At 35.8% G+C, this 23,689-nt stretch overlaps 3 protein-coding genes and 1 long non-coding RNA gene across 6 annotated transcripts; 2 read left to right on the forward strand and 2 right to left on the reverse strand.

The window, feature by feature from the left end:
• Positions 1–41: 41 nt before the first annotated feature.
• LOC120625354 lies at positions 42–6,670 on the reverse strand. 3 transcript variants are annotated; one of them, XM_039892396.1, is made up of 6 exons: positions 6,584–6,670; positions 5,495–5,655; positions 4,288–4,491; positions 3,086–3,244; positions 1,366–1,505; positions 42–370 (listed from the first exon to the last, which is right to left on the reverse strand). In XM_039892396.1, exons 1-6 carry the CDS (start codon positions 6,591–6,593, stop codon positions 244–246), a joined length of 801 nt encoding a protein of 266 aa, XP_039748330.1. In that variant the 5' UTR covers positions 6,594–6,670; the 3' UTR covers positions 42–243. The 3 variants fall into 3 exon arrangements, with proteins under 3 accessions (XP_039748330.1, XP_039748345.1, XP_039748338.1); XM_039892411.1 differs by lacking the exon at positions 4,288–4,491; XM_039892404.1 differs by lacking the exon at positions 3,086–3,244.
• A 936-nt stretch (positions 6,671–7,606) lies between these two features.
• Positions 7,607–8,821, forward strand: LOC120625519. Its single transcript, XR_005658815.1, has 3 exons — positions 7,607–7,684; positions 8,584–8,689; positions 8,760–8,821. It is a non-coding gene; the product is annotated as an uncharacterized LOC120625519 (long non-coding RNA).
• Positions 8,822–9,456: 635 nt separating this feature from the next.
• Positions 9,457–11,166, forward strand: LOC120625503 (coiled-coil domain-containing protein 103). Its single transcript, XM_039892567.1, has 3 exons — positions 9,457–9,501; positions 10,399–10,554; positions 10,985–11,166. The coding sequence occupies exons 2-3, from the start codon at positions 10,412–10,414 to the stop codon at positions 11,088–11,090; spliced, it is 249 nt and encodes an 82-aa protein (XP_039748501.1). The 5' UTR covers positions 9,457–9,501; positions 10,399–10,411; the 3' UTR covers positions 11,091–11,166.
• A 402-nt stretch (positions 11,167–11,568) lies between these two features.
• LOC120625574 (protein FAM183A-like) lies at positions 11,569–14,726 on the reverse strand. The gene is made up of 4 exons (XM_039892633.1): positions 14,620–14,726; positions 13,497–13,636; positions 12,415–12,574; positions 11,569–11,968 (listed from the first exon to the last, which is right to left on the reverse strand). The coding sequence occupies exons 2-4, from the start codon at positions 13,618–13,620 to the stop codon at positions 11,836–11,838; spliced, it is 417 nt and encodes a 138-aa protein (XP_039748567.1). The 5' UTR covers positions 13,621–13,636; positions 14,620–14,726; the 3' UTR covers positions 11,569–11,835.
• Positions 14,727–23,689: the final 8,963 nt, after the last annotated feature.

A 23,689-nucleotide genomic window follows, 5' to 3' on the forward strand; every position in this document is an offset into this window, starting at 1 on the left:
ATTAGAACACATTTATATTTAATTTAAACTCAATAAATCACAATATAAAACTAGGAAAAGCTTAAGTATTTTGGTTAAGTTGTTTAAAAGTTTTAGTCAAGTTCACGTCAAAAGTTCACAAGAAGGTACGCCATCTAGCGGTTGGTATGTGAATCGCGTGAAAGCTCCATCGATTGTTTGTTGCAGACATCAGTCACACTGTGATTAGAACGAACGCACCCAGCTTAACAATTTGAATTCTTGCTAGACACTGCGCCTTGAATCTTTTATGAGCTCAATGTAATTCTTGTTCGTTAAAAAATGCTTCACCACGAGTTCTTGGTCGGTCATACGACGTAACGGTTTTTTTGAATCGGGTTTTACTTGGGATCTAAAACAAATGCCAAAATGAATGGCTTCGACATGTTTTATTATATAAGCAACAGACATAAATTTAATAAACGGACAAATAATAAGTCACTTACTATTTAAACATTAAGTAAAACTTTTTTACTATGAATTAAGACTTAGCGCCGCCACTAATCTAGGCCACCACTAATCGGATTAGTCGTGGTCTACGGCATTTCCCTTTCTCATTGTGGGAGAAGACCCGTGCCCTGTAGTGGGCCGGTAATGGGTTGATATGATGATGATGATGATGATACTCTTCATTTGTACACATCGAGTTCAGGAAATCAAAAAAAGAAAAGACACTTCCAGTATGTAGTGAAATAAAAAAGTACTCTGTACACTACGTTCAGAGTACTTTTTTTTTTCCACTTCAAGTTGGACCTTGACTGCAATATCCTCTGGTGCTAAGTGATGATGCAGTGTAAGATGGCAGCGGATAACCTGTTAGGGAGTATGGTAGTCATACCCAAAATCGGTTTCTACGCGACAGCGCACAGGAACAATAAATCGCTTAGCAGCACGTCTTCGTCGGTAGGGTGATAACTACGGCCAAAGCTTTCCACCAGACATAAACGTACCTATATATATTTTACCATATAGCCTGTTAGGTTGCTGGAGGTAGACAATGAATTCTTAAAACTATACTTATAATAAAACTGTAACCGGTCAAGTTGTGTACTATGAAAAAATTTTAAATTTTTTTGAAGGGCACTCTATAACTGATACTGAACACAAAACTGTATTATTTTTTTCATTCATGGCTGTATGACTGATAATGGCAAAGCCGCAGGGCACTTCTAGCATATAAATAACAAATATTCTAGTACCTAGATGACAGAAAGAAGGAATTGCTTAAATATTATATTTATCTAATATTAAATGATTCAGATTCACATAACAAAACTGTTTACAAAATAGTAACGGGCAGACCGACGGATATAATAGAGTTGCCGTTTAGTGCGATCACACACTTACTTCAAACAAAGCTTCGAGCATGAGTTCAGGAGCCTCAAGAATCCCGGCAGTGCAAATTTGAGCATAGCCGTCTCTTGAGCCAATAACTTGACCAGCAACATAGGATCAGATTTCATTTCCAACAAACTGCATATTGTGTTCTGTAATCAAAATTATGTGTTACTAGCGTACCCAGCTAGCACCAGCCGGCTAGATTTTGCTTTATTTTATTTAAACAATAAACTTACATCATTAAATTTTTAATTTAAGTCTCATAATATATTAAATCATTTATTTCTCTCCGTATTCATTCTCTTCTATTCTCTTCTCGAGCGGGTGAAGATCATTATCTACACCCATGTACACCCAACAATAGAATATCATCATGGTAAATAAAAGCTGTAGTTGACAGTTTGACAGTTCAAAAATAGGAGTGGTCTGATCGTCACCAAACTTTACAGGATTACTCGCCAGGTCAATCCGGAGATTCCCTGAAAGTTTCATTGAAATCGGTCCAGCCGTTTCGGAGCCTATACATACCCACACACTTTCTCTTTTATATATATAGAAGATTTGAAAAATAGTGTTTTAAAGTTGGTGACATAACTAAGAAGCGCAGACCACTAGCTCTTTGATCAGGGTAAAGAGAGGAGGGACAAAGCCATGTGCCATCCTATTTTTCAATAACACTAGGTCTAGGACTTATCAAAGCTGAAATTAATTGGTTAAATTTTTGTTTCGTCCTTTTAATTTATGCTAGGTACCTACATCACTATGTATTTTTGACATGTGAAAAACATGAAACACCTATGTTTTATGTTTTTTTTTAATTCTCGACCATTAAAAACCACTGCTTTAATAAAAAGCTCTATTTTGGCGGCCATATTTATTGACCTGTGCAGGGCAACAATCTAGTCAGTACCGTAAATATAGATTTTAGTAGTGGCATTTTCTCATAAGTCCTCTTTACTGTACTGATCATCCGCCTTTCAATTTATGCTAGGTACCTACAACACTATTTATTTTTTGTTTATGTTTTTTTAATTCTCAACAATTAAAAACCAACGCTTTAAATAAAAAAGCGGTTTTAAGCGCTTTAAAATAAACTTAATATAGCCTTGAGTCGTGGCATTTTCTGATATGGATATGCCTCTAGGTATACTGTACTGATCATCGTCCTTTCAATTTATGCTAGGTACCTACATCACTATCGTCTCACACATCCACATATATAAATTTTAAACGGGTCGGGTTCTGAGAGTTATAGATATAGCCTACTTTAAATTTCGGAAATATTTCCTCAAAGTGGGCTCCGGATCTCTCCGGTTGAACATGCTAAACAAGGCCAAGAGGGCTCCAGAGTGAGGAACCTCCTATTCGATTATTATGATTTTTATTCTCTATCCTTTATTGATTTTATTTATTTTTTGTAAATTCTTAACACCAAGCGAAAGACTGAAACATTCCACATAGCGGAAATCTCATGAGCAAGGTCCAAGTATTTAGAAACTTTTTCCTTTTCAGCTTTTACCAGATTATGTGGAATAGTAATGTCAACAATCATTGCACGGCGCAATGATCGATCGACTAGCACTATATCGGGTCTATTAGCTGTAATATACCTGTCAGGGATAATCGTTTGATCGCAGTAGAGCAATGCACTGCTATTTCCAAGAACTGACTATTCGATTTATTATTGTACCCACGAAGTTGTTAGAAAATTAAATAAATAAAAGCTTACATCTGTAAGAGCTTTAATATCAACTTTTTCCATCTGCAGTGAATTAACGAGGCTTTTAGTGACACCTTCGCTTTGTCCGCTCACGCGTTTTACACATTGCTTGTAAGCGTTCTTGTCATACGGGCATTTCTCTCCTAGGATTGTAGCTGCTTTTGTGACCTGTTACAATCCAATATATTATACTAGGTTAAGTCGAAAAGTTTTATCTTTTTACTAGCTGTTGTCCGGGTTCTTCGTTCTTTATTGCGGTTTTTTCAAGAATCCCGTGGGATCCGATGTTTTCCTGAGATAATAAGAAATGCGTAACTTACTCTCCGTCCTTTCAAGTATCTAGTTTTCTCTACCATAAAGGGTTGTCTGGAGGAGATCGCTTAAAGCGATAAGACCGCCTTTGCGCATCTTATATAGGATATATATTTTCATTTCTTGTTTTCGCTTTTAATTTGTGCAATAAAGACTTTATCTATCTATCTATCTATCTAGTTTTTTTAAGGACGGAGTAAAAATCAAATTGATTGATGGCTTCGTTAGGGCGTAAAGCGAGGACAAACAAATAAATAGACTTTTGACTACAATCGCTATGAAACGATAAGGCTGCCAAATTGTATACGTTGTTTTGTTATACTTTTCTTTTTTTTTATGTATACCTTTTTTGGTGTGCAATAAAAGTATATTTGATTCATTAATTCATACGTAAATTATGATTGCCTAAGATGGTAGCGAGCTAACCTGTTTGGAGCTCGGAACCCTAATTGATTTTTACGTATCGTACAGACACGCATTAAATTAATTTAATTTTAATTTAATATTCATTTTAATTTTAATTTATTATTATTTTTTAGAAATCGATGTAATATCTGTAAATTAAGATAATAATTATTACTAGCTGACCCTTGCGACTTCGTTGCACCAAATCGGTTATTACCGGAAAACACAAATAAAATGAAATTTTCTAAAATGAATCCTAGCTAGATCGATTTGTCGCCCCCGAAAGCCTCTGTATACTAAAAGTCATGAAAATCGTTGGAGCCGATTCCGAGATTCCAATTATATATATATGAAAGAATTGCTCGTTTAAAGATATAAGATAAGATTAATACTAACTAAAATTTATTTGATCTGTAGTTTAACATGCTACCCACTTGACAACTAGAGGCAGTTTTTATTTAAAGCAATATAAAAATATTACTTAGGTACTTTACCTCTTTAATATCCACGAGTAAAGCCATAGCGCCTGTCTCGTATGCCTCAAACATACTTAGTAATAAATCCTTTGTAAAGATTACGACGTCCTTCTCTGTGGGCACTTCATAAGATCCTATGTTAGTCGGTCTTTCCTCAGGACAAGTTACTTTGGGTTTAATTTTCTTTCTGAGCTTAGAACTCGTAGTGGAAATTGTCATATTCTACAATAAGTAAATAAAGAGGGCAGTAAATTAAAGTGTTTCGTCGTCTGCAGGTTTCCTTTGCAGGTCTGCGATCTACGAATAGGTAAGTAGGTTGTGCATTTAGGTGTTAATGTTTGCAAACATAACATTTAATAGGCTCAAACACACACATTTAAAAGGTCTTTGTTTATTTTGCACGTAACGAAAACAACTATTGTTTACGTTTATATCAACAGCCATTATCAACAAACAATGCATTTAGAAGATGGTTCAATTCTTTTTTTAAATTTTCCAAAAAAAAGTCTGTGTTTATTTTTCATGTAACGGAAACAACAATTTTTTTACGTTAATATCAACAGCCATTCAACAAACAATGCATTCAGTGGTTGTTTTTTTTTTTTTAATTCTCCTAGTTTGGCTGGTCTAGAGTTAACGCATATCATTGCTTTTGTCGGTATGGTGGTGGTACCCTACCGACAAAGACTACCGCGTAAAAACTAGAAACCGATAAGGGGTATGAGTTTAATATTCCTGCGTAAGCGTTAACAGGCCAGGAATAGGAAGCGGTGATAGCGCATTGGGTAGGAGTGCGACTTCACCTTCAGGAGGCGGAATCCCAACACGCACCTCTACTCTAACTTTCAAAGTTATGTGCATTTTAAGTAATTAAAATATCACATGCTTCAACGGTGAAGGAAAACGTCGTGAGGAAACCTGCTTTCCTGAGAGTTCTTCATAATGTTCTCAAAGGTGTGTGTGTTCATCAACCTTAACTGGGCCAGCGTGGTGGACTACGGCCTTAACCCCATATCATTCAGTCTCAGGGAAGAGACCCGTGCTCTTTAGTGGGCCGGTAATGGGTTGATGGGATGATGATGATGAACAGGTTAGCCCGTTGCCATCTTAGAGGCAGCTCATTATCCTTGCCGTCAGCTGGGAAAGGATAATGAGCTGTCTCTACAGCAGGTGAGATTGCAGTCAATAGCTAACTTGTAGTGGAGTAAAAATAAAGGTTGCCAACCGTGTACATAGTTTCAGTAATGGTGGTGTTTTCATTTGCCAGTGAAACTTCCGTAGTATCGACGGTCTCTGGATCCGATGTATCCCTGTCGAATCCTTTAAATATTTCGTAGTTTGAATAACAGGCAACGCAGGTGATTCCGATGAGAATGGTCGTGAAATCTGGTGACAGATAGTACTATTCTGAAATCTTTCTGGATGCCTTGAGTTAAACGTGTGTACAAAGTTCATTATAGGGCGGCCAAAAAGTTTGGAGATGAGGAGGTATTTTAGTTTAAGAAACTTTTTCGACCTTAATTGCGCTGCGATGAGTGCTGTGGTTTAAAATATGGAAGGTCCTGGGTTCGAACCCCGGATGAAACATTTTGGAATTTATTTGTCTGTCTGTAGTTTTTGCTCTCGAAAGGATGAACCGATTTTGATTAGGTTTTTAAGGTTTGTTTGAAAGGTGAATACGTCGGGAGTTTTCTTAGCTAAGTTTGATGAAAATCCAAGATGGCCGCCACTACAAAATGGCGAGTTAATTTTTTTTGACTACTCCCTCAATATCAAATGAGAGGGCTTGGCTTGTAGAATAATGTGCACTGAAGTGAAAGTCGTTTTTTAAATTTATGATTTTTAAGCTATAATAATATTATTACAATGAATACGTGATAGCGGTAATAGCCCAGTGGGAAGGGCTTCGATTTTACTTCGGAGTAGCGAGTTCGAATCACAGCACGCACCTCTAAGTTTTGTAAGTTTTAAGCAATTAAAATTTCACTTACGTGTTTTCCGTCACCGTTCAAGTTGACAGAAAACATCGTGGGGAAACCTGCATACCTGAGAGTTCTCCATAATGTTCTCAAAGGTGTGTAAAGTCTACCAATCCGCACTGGGCCAGCGTGGCGGACTATGGCCTTCACCCCTCATTGTGAGAGGAGACCTGAGCCCGGTAATGGGTTGATATGTCAAAGTCAAAGTCAAATAATTCTTTATTCAAATAGGCACATAGATGGCCCTTTTGATGCGTTATTGTATACAAAATGTGTACATAGCAGTGATGATACTATAACTATGATGATGATAATGATTATGACTAGATACTTACGAGTATACATATTCCTTAGTTTAAAGCTTTTATTAATATAGTTAGTGGTAGGAAGATATTAACAGTTTAGCAGCGAAATCCGCAATAACTCCGTAGAGGCACGCTTTGTAGTGCGTAGGACTATAGCAGTAGGTATAACTCGACAAGTTTGAAATGGTGCTTGTATAAACATTTTGATTTACCTAATAATAAAAAAAAAAACTAATTTTTACACACCTAAAGTTGTACAGTGTAATAAAAACTATTTTTTATCTAACCTGCAAATAAATGATGAGGGAAATCTACGATTGCAACGGGCTAACCTGTTACGGGTAATTGCAGTTATATTAAACCCCGTTCCCCTAATCGGTTTCTACGCGGCATCTCATCGGAATGCTAAATCGCTTAGCGACACGTCTTTGCCAGCATAGTTGAAGTTGGTCCCACCAGGCAAAAACTTGCAAAGCCAACGAGAGAGGCATGCCGTGGTTGTTAGAGTTTTAGTTTAGTTTAGTATGGTTTAAAGGGGGGAGGTAAACATAACCTCCGTCCTACCCAAGGCTATCCATAAAGCTATTCCAGAACGCCAAAAACAAAAATCATACGTAAACTAGATTGACTAGACAGATAAAAATATTACTAAAACTTTATCGTAACATCTCAGTCTGATATATGGGAGTTTGGAATTCTAATTCATAGAAAATCAATTCTTTACTAATGAAAGCAGTCAAGTCCGAAACGTTAAGGCTGCCTGGCTATGGTGACTCTACCACCGGTTAGGGAGAAATTTCCTACTGTTTTCTAGCCGGCAAAAAACTACTTTAAATTTTACGAGATATCTGTCTTGCGCGATATGTAAGCTAAGCGGAGTGCTAAAATTGTCATTACTTAAACCGCTCGTTTCGTAATTCCCTGAACCATTTTAATAAGTCGTATTATACTAACTACGACTAGAGTAGAGCTATTGTTTGAAGTTTGTTTGGTCAACATTGCCACAACGTAAACTGTTCGTTGGATTTCTTAGTTTCATGCAATTTCAGCGGTTATTAAGAACTCGGCGAGATTTACGATCAAATTGCTTAGTTTTATGGTGTTAGCTAACACTTTAGAGGAAATTTTATAGTAAGTATAAGATAAATGTTTTAAAACGTGTAAGAAGTCCGAATGAGATTCGCTTGAAGATGGTTCTGTATTGTTGGTAAATCATTTTTCCATTTTTGTAGAGCTAAATTCGAAGAATTGGTCTTAAGGGACTGAGGTAATTAGGACAATTGGTAAAAAAAAAAAATACTTTCTTGTTAAATTAAATTAATGGTTCGGTGTATAAGAAGCATCCTATAGCGAGTGTTAGCGGAGAAGTGCGGCGACGTGGCGGTATCAGTTCAATCAATTACCCCCGTCCGTTCCATGCAGCAGAAAAAAATATTTAATTTGATCAGCTGCTTCCATTTTGCTTAATGCAGAAATTTATATTTTCATTTTTATTACCGTTGTACTAGACTTCAATTAGGCATTATTTAATATTGCTTTAATTTAATGTAGATCGAAAAGGTTAAAGGAGCTGTCAAAACGACAAATAATCACTATGTATAAAGAGCTAATAGAGCCTTAGAGTTAATTTGCATCTGTCAGTATTGCCAAGTATTGTCATATACCACCATTGACCTTTATTAATGTCATATACATACCTCTAATGCCATAAATCAAAAGAAGAAGAAGACTAATAGTTTGAATGAATGAATACACTTAAATTGTACACAGAGAAAATTCACAGAGATACATATACACAATAGCAAAATAAGATAGAACGTACCGAACGTATAGCAATCTCTTCGAGGCAACCAAAAACATACGAGAAAAATATTAATAGTTTAATAGAGGTTAGTGATTGCCATAGCAACATTTCTGTTGTTTGGTCAATCAATGTGTTTTGTCCAGTTCGAGATTATGTTAGTGATCTTTGCCGTTATTTATTTATTGAATTTAGTGAAGCAAGCTAGAGTTCTTTAATTTTATTTTAGGTATCATACTTAAGTAAGTACATGCTCTTGAAGTGCTCTTCAATAGACGTTGTCGGTGATCTAAACTCAAACAATAGCAATAGGATATATTGTTCGGAAGCAGTTTGTAAGTATTTTACAATAGTAATAATACCCATTCAATTTATCAACAGCTTACTGGTTAAGTGCATTTTAAGGTAGAAGATCCGGTAAAAGGAACAATTGCCTCTTAATCAAAACGACTTAACAGCAATAGAGGGTAGGAAATAAGTACTTACCCTTTTTTAACACTATCTATAGTAATGCTTTAAGTAGACTATCCTCTTTGGCCTCTTTGACTTTTGATTAACTTTATCCTACCAGCACGGCTAGCATGGGCACGAGACAATTATCTCTCATAGGAAAGGTTTAAAAAGTATCTTCTCCGACAGCTGTATCAACTCTCATTGGCGGACAAGTGGAAATAATATCCGGGGGTAACCTTCTCCTATTCCATGTTTTCGTGCTTTAGCAGGTGAACACGTTAAATATATATATATAGCCTGTTAGGGGATATAATCGGGGTATATTTTCTCCTGCCTGTGCTAGCCCTGCAGGGGCATGGAAAATGGTTTCTGCCATGGAATAATTTTGGTTGCGTTAAATTAATCTGTTAAACGAAAAACAGTATTTCTTACTAAAAACTAACCAGCTACTGTCACCTTAAGTAGTAGTAAAGCTTTTTTTGACGGAGGAAGTACCACCATGGTTATTTCTGCCGCCAAGCAGCATTATTGCGGTCTGAAAAGCGCGTGGTTGCTTTGTAATTACAGGCAACTGAGGTTTAACACCTACGCTTCACGTTGACTCACACAGGGCTGTACGTTGCTGGACGTGTAACTTGCGTGCCCTGAGAAGTTTTACTCCGGTAATAGGCGATGGTATTCCTTTTACTATCAGGTTGGCCATCTTCTTGGTCCTTAATTTAATACTATAAAAACCTTATACTATTTGCATTATTTTAACTATTATTACTTCCAAAGACTTTTCACGAGATGAGAAACGGATCGATCTAGACGAGAAATTTCAGCTGTCATTTGCTTAGGGGCAGATCTAAGCCAGTCAAGTGGCTCACTGACCTTTGTTACTCAAAAGTAATAAAGGACAGTGACCTGAGTTGAACTAGTATCTAATGCCAAAATTCAAAATTCAAAATTCATTTATTTCAAGTAGGCCTAATACAAGCACTTTTGAAACGTCAAGTCTGTCCGTGTGTAGTGACTCTACCACCGGTTCGGAAGGCAGATTCTACCGAGAAGAAGCCGGCAAGAAACTCAGCAGTTGCTCTTTTCCAACATCAAAAATTTACATTTTATATTTTAACATTCATTTTTCTATCTTGTGAGAGATGAAAGCGGAGCCGGATGCTTCCAAGCAACCTTGTCATTAAGAAACTCATCAATTGTATAATAACCTCGCTGTAATAAATGTGTTTTAACACATTCTTTAAACTTATGGATTGGTAGGTCCAAAATTACCTTAGGAATCATATTATAAAAGCGTATACTCAATCCCACAAATGACTTCTGCACCTTTCGCTATTGGTATTATAAACAAGCAACGAAATCAAGCAGATATAACAGCTATGGAGCGTAATAATTGTCGGACTTCGTGATGGCTTAGCAGGACATGCAATGACCAAGTCATGCAACGTGCCGCCCTGTGCCCGTCAACCTAAGAAGTTAGTGGCGGCTTGGCTGCAGAAATACGTATGGCGGTAGTACTTCCCCAAACCTGCTTAAACTTGTATCTGTATTACCCGTAACAATATTTTCTTTGTTGCTTTTCTACAAACAGAAGATCGAGGAAAATGAACAAGCGGCTAAATCAGGACGATATAACAGCGATGGAGAGTCAGCTGAAACAAAGCGTTGAAGAGGACCGCCGGTACTGGCGCGTCAACAATGTAAAGTGCGATGCGATCCACACTGCAAAAACCTATGAAGAATTTGCGTAAGTTTGCAACTGTATGCTCCATCACCCACGTTTGGGGTTTCTATTTGTGAACTACTTTAGTGTTTTGCGCGTCGTTTAATTCAAATCCACTACAGTTCAGCCTTAACTGGAAGTAGCTAAACTAAAAGGATCCAAAGCACAATCAGTTAGTTTGAGACATGTATGGCCTACACAAATAAATGTGGCTGGCGTCGCAATAGTTATGCAGTGACGTCAAAATAAAATGGACCTAATGTAACTAGTTATAGAGCGAATTAAGTTAATTCATGTCTACCATACGCTAACGGTACAGAACATAAGCAATAACACCTGAGAAATGGAGATATTTCTCTTTCATGAGGATCCGTAATTAGCACGATGATAATTAACACCTAAATGTAAAATTCTAGCTATTTTCGCAAATAATAAGCTGAGATTTTATCAACAGGGATCGCGTAGCGGCCGCTCATTTACGTCCCTTGAACAAAGCCGATTTTTCAAAGAAAGTATCCAGAGGTTGGAACCAGTATGCTGCTCCAGATCCACGTGATTAATTTGAACTACTTACCTACTACAGTCTACAAGTGACAAATGATTGTCTCTGAAATTAATAAAAGTGTTATAAAGTAATACTGTAGTTTTAATTTAAGTTCCCTGGACACTCGTATACCTACTACCGCGCCAAAATAGCGACAATCAATACGAGACAAAAAAAGATTGATAGTGATTGCTATCTAGCTGTGGTATTAATAGGAGTCCGGGTAAACGCTGTAAGAATCGGGAATTATTATGTGATAAAAAGTCCTACGCCACTCCATATTCTAATTAAATTACGACATTTCGTTTTGGTGCTGTTAATAATAAAACAATAGGGTAGGAATGTATATATGTACTTTTAATTAAATTATATTAAGCAGGCTAGGTAATAAATGAGAACGAATAAAAACCCCCCTTTAAATAAAGTAGGTGAAGTATTAGTTATAAACATTTTTATATATTAAAAATAAAAAAAACAAAAATACTTTTCTCTATTCAAAATTTGCGAAAATTGACAATAAATACCCACTTCTAAAAAATTTCACCAATCTTCTTTCTCGTTACAAAATAGTTTGTGGTTTCTATGTATAATTGAGAACTGTATTTGTGTGGCATCCTATTCAACGGATGGCAGTTCAACGGATAGGTACCTAAGTTCCGATGAGTACGACATGGCTATAACCAGCGAACGAAAAATCATTCGCTACGTACATTCTTTTGGTTTACAATCTTGACTAGTTGAGCTATACAGGTAGGTATTTCCTAGACTCTGTTCTTAGGGTTCGACGAGAAAATGATAATTTCGATTTTCGTATGTGTGCTCTCTCTTTTTGGTTGATAGAAGCGTCTGTCGTTGCGATCCATTGCGAGCAGGGGTTTGTGGTACCAACCGTACCTAAAATCATTTGCTATAATGTATTTATACTTAGATTTTTTATGAAGACTTCATAAATGAGTCAAATTCGACGATACCTACTATTTCATATCTCTGTCAAATTTGAACCTTTCGAAAACTGTGTTTCGTAAACTTTACGTGAAATTTATTTAAAAAATATCCGACTTGAATGTTTTCATAATTTATAGATATCACCAAATCATCCAGTAATATGCGATGATCTTTCGATCTTTAACAAGGAATGGCTTATTCATGTACTTTAAAATAAAAATTTAAAAACAATGGTTGATGGAAAGACTAAATGGGTATTAAATAACAGGGTATTAATATAAACTGATTCTTCGCAAATCGCGGGTTAGCCTTTAGATTTCAAAGGCGGGTTATTCGCAAATTTAACGCTCGGAAAGCCACAAAATTGAAATCCGTTAGAGATATTAAATAATTACACTTGGTTTTCGGTAGCAGCTGACGGGTACTTGCTGTGAGGTCCCTTAGATCTGGTCTGTGACACATTTTGTGTGTAGTTCTCTACTTTGTCAGTTTCCTCTTTGGACTCCGCCTTAATTTGGTCGTGCGCAGCGTAAAACTTGCCGGCTACTGGCATGGCTGTTGGAAACATGGATTTATACATATTATAAACTAATAATACACTTTTAATAACTAATAAATAAATATACTACGAAAATACACACATCGCCGTGTAGCCCCCAAATATGTGTAGCTTATGTTTTGGTTACTAGGATGACTGAAGAGAAAATTTATGTACCTAAATACTTCTAACATAAAGATAAGCACCCAGACACTCATGTTCATGTTCATGTTCATGAACATTCATGTTCATCACACAAACATTTTACAGTTGTATGTGTGAGTCGAATCCACAGTCATGTACTCAGAAAGCACATGGAAAATGATCTTTTGCAGCTACCTTTAGTGGCATAGTAGCTATTCAAATATATTAAAGAACTTCTCTGAGGTTGTACGTCCAAACGATGTTCTGATATTGTGTTTCAAGTCAAAGTCCGATCATTATGGGATGCTGATACAGAACTGGACAATTTTATGATATGATACCGAGTCAATGCAACCACAATGAGATACTCGTATATAGGATTGTTTTGTTACGGTCTGTAGGGCGTTGTAGCCGGTGTAATTTAAGGCACATTAGGCTTAGCACCTTCAGCTTGAAGGACACAAGGCAGCAATTTGTTAGACCTGAGTTAATTTAGATTTTTTTATAATTAGCTACCATTTCACATCATCATCAATACCCTATAAAAGTCCGGTGCTGGACTAAAGACCTTTCCCAACGGGAAGGTTTGCCCATAGCCACCACGCAGACGGGTTGGTGAAAGATGGTAGTAATAGCACAGCGGAAGCTGCTCTCGGTGCACAAGGGACACAATTCCCTTGGTCCCTACTGGAAAAAGAGCATCCCTCTTCTTTTAACTGTAACTTTCTGATCACTTCTTGTAATTTTCTGATCTGCCGTCACCACAAGGTATCTATATATTACACCTTTACTTACAACCAAAGTTGGGCCGGTATATCTTGTAGTTCCGGAAGTGTTTTATTTCTCTGTAGATAATCTCGTTGAGCATGTGGATGTCTATCGGCATCCGAGTGCCGAACGTGCATTTGCCTTCCGTCATTATATTGAATATGTTTCTATATTATATATAAAATGCACGAATTTGAAATTTACGATGAAAATTGAAATGCACGAATTGCACTCACCAGTGCAATTCGTGCATTTCAAATATTAGATAGAAGTAGGCGTAACTTTGCGATTCCATGATATGACAATAAAGCTATAAGTACTCCGCGAAAGGCAGGGGAGTCTGTACGGTGTAATTCATCATTTGTTCAATCTTTATACTTCACGCCAAACATAAATTATATTAAATTGTCTGTCAGTTATAATTAAAGTTTATGTGCCTAAAGTTTTATCGACAGCGACATGTTTCGTTTTATGTCGTCCGTGTAAATGAGTGTTACAATAGAATATCTTTATATTTATTTGCAAAATACACGTTGAATATCGAACGTAATTATTTTGATTATTGCCTAGCATGCTCTATGTGGAAACATTAGAGTTATAGTGGAATTCAAGTGGAGTGCTTAGAGCGTAAAGCCTCCGTCGCGAAGCTTTAGCAGCAAAACTTCTGTAGCCATACTACACGATTTGCTCGCTCATTTAGAGCCGCAAATCCTGTGCTTCTGATTTTATCTTACAAACGGCCTGTCAAAAGGCATTGTAGGCAAAATTGGAGCTTTAACACAATGCTAAGAAGATCCATTTCATTCTGATGTTCATGTTTTTCCATATTCCTCAATTACGAGAGAGAAAATCTTCCACTAAGACTACAGAAGTTCTGCTATAACTTGTTGTTCGACATGTGAAACAGATCGTCATTGAGAGGATCTTGCTGCTGCCCGTTCTCTGTCATGTTTCCTTAGTCGCCTCGTACGCGTGGAAAGAGAGTCGGGGACTGTGACAAGTGTATTCTGATCAGCCGTCACCAAACGGGAGATCTTTCCGGGAAGGAATATGTTTTAAGCTAAGTATTTGATCACCGTCATGGGGGGCGTAAAACTGAACCGCCTTCTTTACGCGTGCGCCATTTTGAATTCAAGAAGACACTACTTACATTACAGATTAAATTTTAAGCACGTACCAGCTTGTACTTGACAGCAAGTTTATAATAGAATTTGAAGGCGTTGTCCAGTGCCTTCTAACTGGTGAACTTGCAGTGCCTATCCTCTGTCCTATGAGAAAGAAGGCCTGTAAGCTGCAGTGGGAGTTTCCAGTGTTATAAAAAGCAGAAAAAGGCAAAAAAGTATTTACCTTATCAAAAAGTTACCAGGTAAAGATTAAGTAAAAGAAATCAATGTATAAATAGTATCAAAGTTACTGTATTTTTGTTTACGTAACGGCCACTTGAATTTGTCAATTTCGAGTAGGTAATTGTCAAAGATAGTATAGTTCAATTCAATTCTTGTTTATGGCTTTTGTCTGTGTCAAATGGGCACAAGGTACTTCGCAAATGTCTTGTAGATGGAGAAGGCACGAAGGAGATTGATCAGTGGAACTAATGAAAAGATAATAGTAAAGTTATTAGAGCTTAGTAAAATAGATACAAAACCTCAGCACAATTACCTCGCGATTGCAGCAAGGAATTTTATCTGAGGTTAAAGTCAAAAGATTTAAGTTTGACCTATTTAAAAATTTTCTTTGCCACAGAAGTCATTGATTTAATATGTTATATATGAACTGGCCACACGTATCAGATATACGTGTGGCCAGGTATTTTATTAGATAGTGTATTTTATCGGAGACGAATATATAAATAAATCTCTACTATGAAAATCAAGCTGATTTTATTATACTCTGCGAAAAGCAGAAGAATCTGTACGGTGTGATTTATAATTTCTTCAATCTTTATACCCCACCCCAAACAGATCTTCGGTAATGTACCTACTCTCTACGTTTCGCTCCGGTCTCGGACTTTTCAATGAATAGATGTTAAGTGAAAATTCGCCAAATCTGTCGCCTTTTATGCCTTTTTGCCTCAACCTATAAATTTATTTGTTCGTTTAGCAATTAGAACCTTCCATTCTTATTTTTAATTAAAAAAAAATTAAACCTTTTTTACACCAGATAAGCCTTATGAAAAGATTTTTTATACTCTAAGGAAAGTAAGATAAAAAAGATTATACGTTTGCGCAGCGCCTTAGGTGGGTAATCAACAGGTGTTAATTTTGATGGGAGCGTAATTCACTCAGGCCGCGGGGTAAGGATTAGTGTTAGATGGCGGCCTATTACAACAGATTACCTATACCTGATTTAGGTCACGCTAAATGAAATTTGTCGTTACGTGATTTTACTTTTTAAAATCTAAATTGCGTCGCTTATTCGTCTTCTGCTTCGCTAGATATCAGCAACAAAAATTAAATTAAATTTTAAAATAAAAACCCTACACAAATATTCCTCATTCCCTTTCAATATCGTAAGTACGTTTCAAAATTACGTTTTTCATTATACATGAATCATATGTAAAACAGTCCGCGACAACATAAGACTACTTTTTGAAGTTGACTCTTTCGCGGACGAAGTCGCGCGGTCCGCTAGTTAATTAATATAATTACATGCGATGATAGTAGTTTAATAGATGCCTGGTTGAAATCTCATTACTTGATATTATTTTAGTTGGATCTTTTTAATTTACCACACTATAGGAATAAAGACTAGATATCAGATGAGCTCTGTGTTCTCATCGAAAAAAAGAATTTTAACTTTCCCCTTGAAAACAGACGCAGGTGAGCAATAATAAAGAATCTAATAAACGGAGGCCTTCCAATGAAGATCCTGTGGGGAATTTAAAAACGGGCGCTTTATCCGCCATTCCTGATGCGGCCGCAGCGCGTGAAGCACTCCGGGTGTGTGTCTATTGATTAGCGGAGCGATTAAAGGAGATATATTCATTTTATCTCATTTAAAACAAACAGTAACCTCAAATCCTTACTAATATTTTGAATGCGGAAGTGGGTTTGTTTGCTTGTTTAAGTAAATAAATGTATTACGACACATATACACATCGCCATCTAGCCCCAAAGTAAGCGTAGCTTGTGTTAAGGGTACTAAGATAACTGATTAATATTTTTTGAATAATATACATATTTACCTACTTATCATATATGTATATTATTCAAAAAATATTTATCAGTTATCTATTAACAGATAACCACCCAGAAACTGAAAAACATTGATTTTCATCACACAAACATTTTTCAGCTGTGGGAGTTGAACCCACAACCTTGGAGCCCACTGCACCAATCGGCCGACCTCGTTTAATTTACGCCCTAACTAAGCAAATCGGCTGGACTTTTGGCAATGTTTGTGTGTGTGAGTTGAAAAGATTAAGAGGCTACTTTTTAAACAAACTGTTCCCAAATCGCACGGGATTTGTAAGAAACAGCTAGTACTTTATAAATAAAGGGTTATATTTTTAATAAAGTTATGTAAATACTTAAAACAATGACAAAACTTGCGCGATTTCGCGGTGGCTAATAAATATTAAATTAGATCGATTTTTAAATAGTATTTTGAAAAATTACAAAACCGAGTTAATTTACATAGCGTTACGAAGGTAAGTACCTTCGAAATGCCAACCACTAGATCAACAAGGCAGTATCATTACCACCAGGGTGTGTCTTTATATTATTTCACTGTGTTTAATTGAACTGTGTGATCAAAATTTAACCCTATGTAGTTTAAACCCTAAAAGTCCTTTCCAATGAGAAAATAAGTCTTTGCCGAGCAATGTGGCGTTAATAAGCCTATTAAGAGATCGTTTCGTCATCTTCATCGGCTGATGAAGCGTTCTCTTCCCAAGAGGTTAAACTGAAAGAAACAACGCTACACTTAAGGATGTGTTCGCAGCTCAACGCAAATTCCGATCGCCTATCGCCGCGCCAATATTGCGGGCATCCGCGAAATCGACAGCAGCGACACAACTATTTCATAAGGCGTATAATTGAAATATCCGCAAATGCCCCTCGATCCTAATGGGGGTGAAAGGTGATGGCACACTGCGCTGGGAAATAATAAAACATTATCCTGCATCGTACTCAGTTAGGTTTTTTTTTCGTGGACGTGTACATCCTGAATTCTTCGGGCTGAGCCAACAATTGCTAGGTACTTTTGTCCAAAAAAGAAATCCGGGAACCTCATGGCTCATAAGTATCGCATTAGGTAATTATATGTATCTATTTTTTTTAACTTCAGTTGATATAGGCCATTAGGTAATTATATCTGTGTATTTTTTTTTTAACTTCAGTTTATATAGGCCAACTTACGAACAATTAGGAAATTACGAATAGATCACTCGACTGATACGGGGTCTTAGTCCATTTCCGCATACATGGTAACACAGTGAATCTAGTCATTAAAATCTTATGGGAGAGGGATTATTGCGCCTCCATGTATGTCAATAACTAATTATGGTTATGATGATGACTGACTTTATTCAACATACCTATTACTAGAAGAACCACTAGTTTAACAAGCTAAGTTTATTTTTTACTAATTTTTTAGTAAAACGTGTGTGTTTGTGTGTGTGTTTGTGCGTATCGTGACTGTTAGTGGCATCATATTACTCAAACAGATCAAGTTGATTTAGTTAGCAGTATTCTTTGTTCGTTTGATATAAATCGTTTCAAGATGGGCGCCACCACAAAATGGCGGATTAATTTTTTTTCAAAATCTCCCACGATATGGTTATCAAATGGGAGGGCTTGACTAGTAGAATACGATACACTACGACAAATTTCTAATCTAGGATGGCCGACCACCGGCTGTTCCTTTAGCATTATAGATACCCCTGTCTATAATGCTAAAGGAACAGCCGCCAGCCTGTCGATTGATATTGTATTTATCGAATGATATATGATTAATGTATTATGAAAAACTTATTTTTGAAAAGTCCAAGTCAGATTCAAAAATATCTTTATTAAAGTAGACCCGTACATGGCACTTATGATGCGTACATTACATGAGAAATGTGTACACGGTGGTGAGTTGATAGTGATAACTTACGTATATTCTTAAACTTAAAACTAAAGCTACGAAGGTTGCAAACGCGTCCTGGTCTAAAATGAAGCCCACAACAAACTTAGCTGTCTTTTCTCACTTTGTCATTTAGAATTATTAGTGGGTAGTATTTATTTTCAATAAATAAAAGTCCAAAATCAGCCATGACCGGTGAAACGCTGAATTCAAAATTATGACGTCACGTCTATATAAACATTTTGTTTGTGCAATAATCACTGCGTATATCAAGTATTTGGCGATTTCAAACTATCAATGCCAAGATTTGTTATTATCAATAACAACAATAACTAACTAAAGCTCTAACAATAAGAACAAGGCTTCAAAGCTCTAATTTGCGAGCGTTTTCGCGGGCAATATTTTTTAAAATATTATTTGCAACTTATATCAACAAAACTAAGATATTTTTTGTATATATAGACGTACTTCAACTATTATATTACATATACTTGTACAAAATCGCTATGTAGCGATAAGGCCACCAAATTCTACTCTCTTGCTTTGTATGTATATCTCTGTAACCACTTTTTTTTCTTTGGTGTACAATAAAGGTGTATTCATTCATTAATTCATACTTCCGAACATCATATGGTAGTTTTTCAAAACTAGTCATTCTGCTTATAAGTTTAAGCTTTACCTTGTCTTCATGCCTCTGAAAATACGTTAGCACACGCCCACGCACACAGACATCGCCTATAGTAATTTACTAAACTTTAAATTACCCACAAAATTGTAACCTATAGATAGAAAATACGTATGGTATTTAAAATACGTATTGAGTATTGAATTGTATTTTTACTACTTTATACTTAAGAACCCATAGGAGATCAAGGGCTTTTTTTAAAGAATTTGCTACGGGCCTCGCGCTTGCTTAGTCACGCAATGGATCACAGTAGTTGGTAGTAGTAGCACAGAACACGCTAATGCCTGCTCTCCGTTGTTATATTCCCTTACTCGCCTCGTACGACACTCACGACACGACGTGGGAACGGTATTCTGATCTGCCGCCACGACACGGCACTCGTCAGAACGTAAGATCTTTGGCTGTAGAGAGGCTATTCCCGAATGGTGGCTAAAGTATCCATGGTGACATTGAAGTATGGATTATGGTACATGCACTAACGTCTCAGAAAGCCAACTTTAGTCCAACTAAATAAGATCGTGCGATCTGTTTAGAAACTATAGAAACTTGATTAATAAGCTAAGTTTAGTTTTGGAAACTCGGGTATTGATATAACGCCGGAACTTTACTAAAGCATCAATATGCGTTCTCCTTTAGGTGTGCGAAGTCCTCGGTGGAAGAGACAATACCCGTATTTATTGAGCCCCGGCAGGTGTACAATGCTGAAGGAACAGCCGGCACCGATAATTATTCATACAATTCACCTAAACACTTCTCTCTTTTACCGCGATTGATTTCGCAATTCGATTAAAATGAAACTCAATACGAGTTGAAATTGAATCAGCATCTTGTACGATACTCTTCTAGTATGGATTATGACATTTATTAAAGGAAGGTATTTTTTAAAACTTCTTTTACACACTCTCCGATTGGCGTTTATGAAAACACCACCAATCTGACTATCGAAGAAAACTCTGGTAATAAGTTAACAAAACACTAACTTTAATACAATTTCTGATCAGATGGTACTTAATATATTTCTATACCAACTTGGTATAGGTAGTTGTTTTTTAAACATTTAGTCGTTTGCTTCCATTCGATATTTTCTTAAGTCCTCAAAAATAGCAGATTCAACGCAACTTTACCCTTTTAGGGGTAAATTTTAGTAAATCCCTCTTAGCAGATTACACCATGTGTAAAGCAACCTACCTTCTAAATTTTAATATACATGTATTATTTTCAAAAAGTTAGGACTTCCAAACAATTCTGTTAACCAATTTTACTCCGGAGTTTGGTACCTAAGCTCCACTACTCCTAATACATCCTTAGGTGTATTAGGAGTAGACCCCTTAAACCAAAAATCCAACTCGCTCGACTTCGAGTTTCCACTTCGAATGAACCTAAGTGATCATTCACGGATATGTGGCACGCAGAAATACTTACCTAACTGATATTTTGGAGCGTAAGTATACAAAAATTTAACTTAATCTCCAAAGTTAAAAAAAAGAATTGTGTATACCTCGTACTGTACGTACCTACCCAATCGTTTAATTAAGAGCTTATGGAAAAATCATTTTTTTCCAATGCTCTTTCCTTGATTGCGATCCACCGTGGATTACTCAATTTTAATCTTTGTATAAATTGAAATGGGGATATTCTTTTAACAATAAGCCTAGTAGAAAATAAAGCCTTATTTAAAACAAAAAACAAATAAAGCATACTAACCGACTTAAAAAAAGAGGAGGAAAGAGTTCTTCTGTAAAAAAATGTGTAATTTCTTGCGTAATGTAATGTTTGTTTCCGCTGAACTTGTTTGCTTATGAACCGATTTTAATTATAAAATTAATAGACTTCGAAGATATATAATACGTTTGTTAAGGTTTGAAACTAAAACCAAACTAAGTTTAAACTTAGTAGGTACTTTTTTAAACCCAATATAAAAAACAAGAGGGGATTTAATCAAATAATAGGACTAGTCCTGTTTTTCAGAAAAATTTCATGCATGTCACTGTATTTTTTTATAGTTTGGTTGTCAAACCATAACATATTATGTATCTAATTAAAGTGTCGTCTGCAATTCGATATTTTTAATGTTCAACGACTATGTCATGTCGAATACATAACACACACATACACATACACAATACATGAATAAACAAACTTTGCTTCATTTAAACGAAATTAGTACACTCGAAAGTAGTACAAATTTTGACTTTTTAAATTTTCCTTTGAAATAAAATATCTGAAAGGCGAAACTTAAATCATTTTTAATTTATATATACTAATTATTGCCTTATTGGCCTAATGGTTAGTGTGTCCGACTAGGGGTACGCGAGGTCCTGAGTATGATTCTCAGGTTTATAATGGTACTGAGTTATCCTGTAGCACCCCGGAGTTAGGCAATTGACGTCACCCTTTATCGGAACAGCGTGATGAGCGTCTCTTTCTCTCTATTATAAGAAAAGACCTGTGCCCACTCGTGGGACTTAATTAAGATGAAAACCTAATAAGAATTAGCACCAAATTGTTTTTTTGTTTTTGTTTGCGATAAATAGGTAGAATAATTAGAAAGTAGATATCTATTCTTCCATACTAATATTATGAAGAGGATAGTTTTTTTTGTATCCAATAGGCTTCGACCAAAAGAAAGCTAAATTACCACGAAATAACATAGGCTATAATTTATTAAGAAAATTGCAATAATAGTAGTGAAACCCAAAGTAGCATACTCACATTACATATTTACATACAACCCAAATTTTGCCTATAAAATTCAATACTTAGCGTGCACTGAGAAAACCATTAATGGTATCTAAAAAGTATGTACTACATGATTAAAGTACTAATTTTAACTTATTATACCTACAAAAATAGTCCGCGAAAGAATATATCTGACTATCACAGTTAAGTCGCAATAGCATCTTTTGTGTTCTAAAACAAAAGTGGATTTCATTAATATCGCAATATTAATTCTTATTTAAATAAAAAGATGAACATAATAGACTTCTCAGGCAGGTTTCCTCTCGATGTTTTTCTTCACCGTCAAAGCAAGTGATATTTTAGTAATTAAAACGCACATAACTTACAAAAGTTAGAGCTGGGATTCGAACTTGGTACCCGGAAAGTGTAGTCGAAATGCTACCCACTGGGCAATCATCGCTTCATCCGGGATATGCTCGAAAGTTAATAAAGCTAATCCTTAATAATAACCTTGTTATTAACTTAAAAAAAATCTTTCTAAATTATCCCGCGGTATCGTGTTAATATCTGAGATCCAGAAACGCGTTAAAATCTCGTTAAGTCGTCAAGTGAGTTATCATGCCACTTATCGTGATTAGGCTGTGTGAAATTCATCTCTTTAGGTAACGTAGGTACATACTACGCTATAGCTTAAACCAGGGCTTCACAACCTAAAGGAGGAGCGCAGTAGCAATAACAGAGAGACACCGTGAGACTCTCCTTCTGTACTTCAAAAAAATGAAGAACGAATATTTTATTTGTAGTTTAGTTTTAATGCGGCGGGGTAACGGCTTATTCTGCGCTTTGAAAAAAATTGCGTAAATCACCAAGCTCAGCCGTCCAATTTTTGGGTTAGTATTATTTTATTTAATTATTTATAAGTTTCAAACTGAGGATGTTTTATTGTTTGTGCCTATCTGGCTAACGAACATATTTACCTTTATATTAAAACTAGCTAGGTTTCGACCGTGTCAAATTTCTTAACTTGTGAGTTCGCCGCTGGATTAATAATGTTGGGAGCCCCTGGCTTTAACTATACATGTCAAAATCAAATAATTTCTTCTTAAAATAAACTCTTAAATATCTTTTTTAAATGTCACTTATCACTGTAAAAACATTGGTGACTTTAAGAAAAGGTTCGATATACGAACTCGGGAAAAGAGTTCTTTACATATATATACATTATTTTTGCGAAGTATGGCGCGCTAATAATAAAGACTAAGCGACGTTAAAGCTTTTCATTTGTGCCTTAAAACTTAAAAAGTTTTACTGTACTAACTCCTACGTAAGTTATATAACAATATCACACTCTAAAACAAGAAAGCCAACTAAGAGAGATTTTCTCTTAGTTGACGTTATATAAATTATAACAATTATGATAATAAACATAACAACAAAAGCTGATTAGTTATAGCAGCAAGTTCATTATAGATTGAGCTAACAATGTAGGTATGTTCATTGATTCTAACAAATAAATACGTTGTTTCTATTATTATTTACTTCTTTGTATGATTAGATCATTTTTAATTATTTAGCTTAAACAAGTACGTAAATTGAATCAGTTAAGAATATGCCTTAGTTAAGTAACAATAATAGGAGCAATACAGTTGCCCAGTCCATTGAATTATGATAAACAATCATTATCATCTTATTTGATGTATCTATGTTCTTGTTAGGCTCGTATGGAATCAAGATGCTTGATCACAACAATCACTTTCTTGTTAGGAATAACCAATTTTTTTTTAGAGTG

The sequence above is a fragment of the Pararge aegeria genome, chromosome 1 (assembly GCF_905163445.1).
Source record: "Pararge aegeria chromosome 1, ilParAegt1.1, whole genome shotgun sequence".
Taxonomy (NCBI): Eukaryota; Metazoa; Arthropoda; class Insecta; order Lepidoptera; family Nymphalidae; genus Pararge; species Pararge aegeria.